Source organism: Elephantulus edwardii, unplaced genomic scaffold, assembly GCF_000299155.1.
Source record: "Elephantulus edwardii isolate Elephantulus edwardi_28Jun2011 unplaced genomic scaffold, EleEdw1.0 scaffold00280, whole genome shotgun sequence".
Classification (NCBI taxonomy): Eukaryota; Metazoa; Chordata; class Mammalia; order Macroscelidea; family Macroscelididae; genus Elephantulus; species Elephantulus edwardii.
In genome coordinates, this window is record NW_006400030.1 from 2,992,948 (window position 1) to 2,997,833 (window position 4,886).

General features: G+C 42.0%; 1 protein-coding gene across 1 annotated transcript; it reads right to left on the reverse strand.

The window, feature by feature from the left end:
* Positions 1-946: 946 nt before the first annotated feature.
* On the reverse strand, positions 947-3,172 carry LOC102866172 (disintegrin and metalloproteinase domain-containing protein 30-like). The gene has a single exon (XM_006900336.1). The coding sequence runs from the start codon at positions 3,170-3,172 to the stop codon at positions 947-949; it is 2,226 nt and encodes a 741-aa protein (XP_006900398.1).
* Positions 3,173-4,886: the final 1,714 nt, after the last annotated feature.

Below are 4,886 nucleotides of genomic sequence, written 5' to 3' on the forward strand. Positions count from 1 at the left end.
AACCTATCCAAATGCGTCATATACAAACAGGAGAGGAGATACTTGGAGGTAAAAAAATATGGAGTTATTTGGCAGTACAAGGCATTCCCCACTCTAAATCTATGTCTAAGGGAAATACACAACTATGTGGCCGTCAGCATCCTCCCAAAGATCTGCCACTGCAAAAGCAGATACAAATTGCAGAATTTTTTTACGAGAACACTGCCAGTTTTGGTATCATTTAAATACTATAATATCTCTAGTTCTATCAAGGCCATTATCCTACTTCAGATCATTACAGTCATTGAATCAGAGACCATATAGTTTGTAGAATTGTCATTGTAATTCTATATAGTCTCCACAGAGGAACTATAATAGGGAAAATACTTTTGTAGAACACCACTTGTAATATATTGGTTTTTATCCATAACAATATAAGTACCATATTAAGAAAAAAGATATTAATGGATTGAATTGGGTCTCAAAATGTTTGTTTAACTCCAAACCCCTATATTTGAAGATGTAACTCTGTACAGAAAGTTTTCTTTTTTATTTTCATGATACTATCCTGGAGTATGGTGGGTCCCTAAATAAGTGCTCTCATTTACAAAGCTGAAGAAAACAAAGGGAGAGGCAGACAAGGACTTTTTCTTTGGCATTCTGAGAAACAAGATTCTGCCTTTTTAAAGCAGGGTTATGTCATGAAATGTACATTGTCCTTTAATGTTCTGAATTGTATTGTGAGCAATATTTTCATGATGCATACCCAGAATTTTATCAAGAACTGAGGTCTTAAGTGGCTATTTTGGAAAGAAAACACACTGACTTACTTCCCAAAGAAGAATATCATTTAATTGTTAACAAAACTTTGGGGAAAAGGAATTTTTTTTAAATGAGAGAAGATTAAAAAGCTGTTTGAATGTGATAGGCTTGCTCAGTAAAATCCTAGTGGCTGTGAGGCACTTGATTACAGCATTGGTTTCGTGTCATCTGTGACCTTGAATGTTTCATCTTCAGGCATATTTGGCTCTTCCTTTTCTTCTACTTTGTGTTTCTGTCCCACTAAAAATACTGCAAACACTGAGATGAATAAGAAAATAAGACGCAATAACATAAGTGATACAACCTGAACTGTTGCAGGCACCTCTTCAACTAGGGGTCCTGGAGGTCCACTATTAATGCTTCCTCCATACCCTTCCTCCTCACAGAATGGAGGGGCCCAGCCGTGCATGCAATGGCAGTTCTTTTTGTTGTTGCAAACGCCTCGATTGTTGCACTTCTCAGGCAAACAATCATACCGCAAAATTGAGACATCAACACAGCTTTTGTTGAAACATATCTGGTTCTTCCCACAGAAGGTACCATCATTTATCGTACCTAGATCAGGTATTCCCAGAGCTCTCATGCCAAGATGGTAGCCTGTGCCCCAGCACATAAGGTTTTCTTCCAGTAGATGAGTGTTAATTATTAAGCTGTGATCTGGCATATCTGGGACCAATCTGACATTTATGCACTGTAGTCTGCCACATATCGTATTTTTCTCGTGACACTTTCTAAATATTACAACTCTATGCAGACCACAATTGCCATATTGGTCCTCCTTTAGATTCACTGCATCATAACACTTTTGAGGTGCTTCCCTGGCGTCAGGCCCAAAAATTCTTTGGCACTGCAAATACCTGGACTGACACTGTCTTCCAAAACAAAGGCCTTCATAGGTACAAGGGGTTCCATCCTGCTTATACGTGTCATCTGGACAGAGCCCTGAGGTCCCATTGCAGTATTCTGCAAGGTCACATTCATTTTCTTGCTGCCTACATACATACCCAGAGGGCCGAAGTTGACAGTTATGACAGCAAAGGCCAAAGCCACAGGTGGCACCAGGAGTCAGTTTACAGTCAGGTTGACAGCAGGGGTCTTTTTCACAATCTTCTCTTGTACCACAGTCACATTCCTCATCGTCTTCCACAACGCCATTCCCACAAGTCTCCACCCTATAACTCGTTTCTGGGATATTATTTAGGCAAGTTAACCCTTGATTTATGGCTCGGAAATAATGGACAAAACTACAATTGCTCCATCCAGTACGTCCAGTGCCCATTATGCAACTGGTTTTACCCTTACAGTAGCAGTAGTCTTCATCATGGTGAATGATAATACTATGGCCTATTTCATGAGTAGTCCAAGTTCCAGGTTCAAGGATATTCATGCTTGGAAATGAACTTATTGATGCAGAATGAGTTCGCGTACAAGATCCTCCCCATGATCCCCCATAAGCATCCTCATATGTCCTTAGCAAATACAAATGTGCCCAATCAGCGTTATTACGTTTATTTATGACCTCTACTCTGTATACTAAAAGATCAACCAGAACTGCAGATATATATTTTAGATAGGGTCTAACTTTCTGCCTGTCAGTCCATATTTCAAGGGCTTGTAAATTAACCCTCAAATCAAGGTCTTGATAATAGGTGTCTATAATTGAAGTCACAATAATGGCATCACTTATGACTTGAGTTACATTACTTTTTACAAACAAGTATCTCTCATGACAAAATAAAAGATACAATTCCAAATACTTGGGGTGCATGGAGGTGTCATAAACTTCCCTCAGCCTTGTGATTTCCTCATTCTGGGCCATTTGCACTGCTTTTTCAGTATTAGTGAAGGCACAAGTCCAGTTGTTCAAATGTTCCTTATTCAGGACATACACAGCATGCTCAAACCTGGGAGAATCCTTGAGGGGCTCGATTTGGTAGAGTTCCTCATCAATTTTCAGGATGCCTCGCAGACCCCCCATGCACGTACTCACGGTGGCTTCAGATTCCCGAGATTCTTGCACGGAACCCATATAGTTGCAGACGTTGGGTATATAAGGGTGATCCTCTAGAAGGTCCCCCTGTTCCGTGAAGGAGAAAACCTGCAGATGCCGGGGCAACAAAAACCTTTTGGGCCGCAAGTGGAGGACGTGATTCTTGCCTTTTAACTTCAGGAGGTAGGACTCGTGCCCGGTCACACTCTTCTGCTGTGCCCTGAAACTCAGTTTCTTGGGGATAGTTATTTCGAATGACTCAAAACCCCACTCTGGGTGAAAAATTAAGTCCTCAGGGAGAGAGCTTTCAACAACGAGCACAGCCAGGACTAGCATGGGCAGCCAGAGAGCTCTGGAGAGTGTGATCCTCCCTGACTTCATAGTACAGCTAAGCGACTTCTCAGCGTCCCAGCTTCTGGCCTCTTCGAATTAGACTTCCAGAGACCGCCGCTAGGAGCGCTTGAGCACAGCGTGCCTTGTTCCTGGGCGGGATTAGCGGACCAAGTCTCCTGGATGTGGGTCTAGCTGAAACCCGCAGCACCAGGCAATGCAGGGTGTTCCGTTGTCTGGATGGTTCCGTTGGGGGCACGTGAGAGAAGCAAGGTGAAAGTGCGCGAGAATAGGAGAAAAGGGGACCTATGGGTACATGGAGTCCCGAAGGACCATCAGAAATGAAGGAATACAGAAAGAAGAAAGGGAACGGACTTGCTGACTGCTCACAATTTTCCTGGCCATTTAGAATCTGAACGTCTTGGGCCACATCAGATACTTTCCAACGTCTGGATTCTAGCTATTCTGCAGGCCACGTTGCATCTTTCCCAGCTTTTCTCCGGGGGTGACTGTCACAAGAGGGAGAAGCATCCAGACAGATGGACTAAAAACAAATCCTGAAGTTGCTCCAGTGTCAGCTGTTTCCAGAGAATGGCCTGCAGCTCATTGACTAGGAAAAGAAAGATGCCAAGAAACATTTTGGCCAGAGTGGTTCTTACTGCTATTTTCCCTTGGAATGCCAGGGAACTCACTGGTGCGAAGGAATGGGAGTGCCTAGCAATGAATTGGCCAAAACCACACTGCCACAGTGATTTTATTTCAACATGTAAGAACCCACCATGGAGTCTCAGAAACTAAATTTTTACTGGAGAAGATGATCCATTTCTTTCTGCCAAATTAGCTAGTGCATACTAACAGGTAAGTTCTTTCTGCCAGCTGAGCTCCTTATGAAGAGAAATGTACCCCTGAAAAGAACGAGCTGTAGAGGAAGGTAAATTGTTGGTTATATTTGTATTCTGGGGTGCTGATGGGTGAAGTCAGAAAGGGAAGACATCCCCTCAGAGCAGCCAGGGGCCTTTAAGGCATGGAACTAACAACCCACAGTTCATGAGTGTATCTGAGGATTCTTTACAGAAGGATAAACTTTTTCAGTTCTATCCTTGGGTCAGTTGGACTGTACTTGACAACTCCATAAAATTAATGGCAATTGGAAGCATGATGACAGACAGCATCCACTTCCTAAACAACATGCCTCTGGAAACTCTATGAACTTTGATAAATGTCGATAATTATGGAAAGACTTCATGCCTTTTGTTCATAGGATTGCTAGGACTCATGCTCCACTCAAAGGTAATCAACTACAACAACAAAAATAATGTAAGTACATATAAAACGTCTAGACAATGTCTGTATTATATTTGTTGTTGTTGTTGTGTACCATAGAGTTGGAACCAATCCATAGCTGACCCTCTGGGGGTTTTCAGAGGCAGTTAATTGTACGGGAGGAAATTGTCACAGAGCAGCTGGTAGCCTCGAACCACATGCCATTAGGATTGCAGCACAAAAAGAGTCAAAAGAATAAGAAGCTCTTGTATTTAAAGAATAAAATAATTTCTGTATTTTTTAAGGCACAGCTGAAAATAAAAATAAAATAATCACGCCAACTGAGGATTGAATAATAGAAGCCAAAGCACAGGGAAGAATTCAAGATACTAAAGAGTTGACTAGAAGATTTCAAAAGGCAGCACGGGATGACAAAGCAAAATATTACAATGAAATGTGCAAGGAGTTGGAGTCAGAAAATCAAAAGGGCAGAACTCACTCA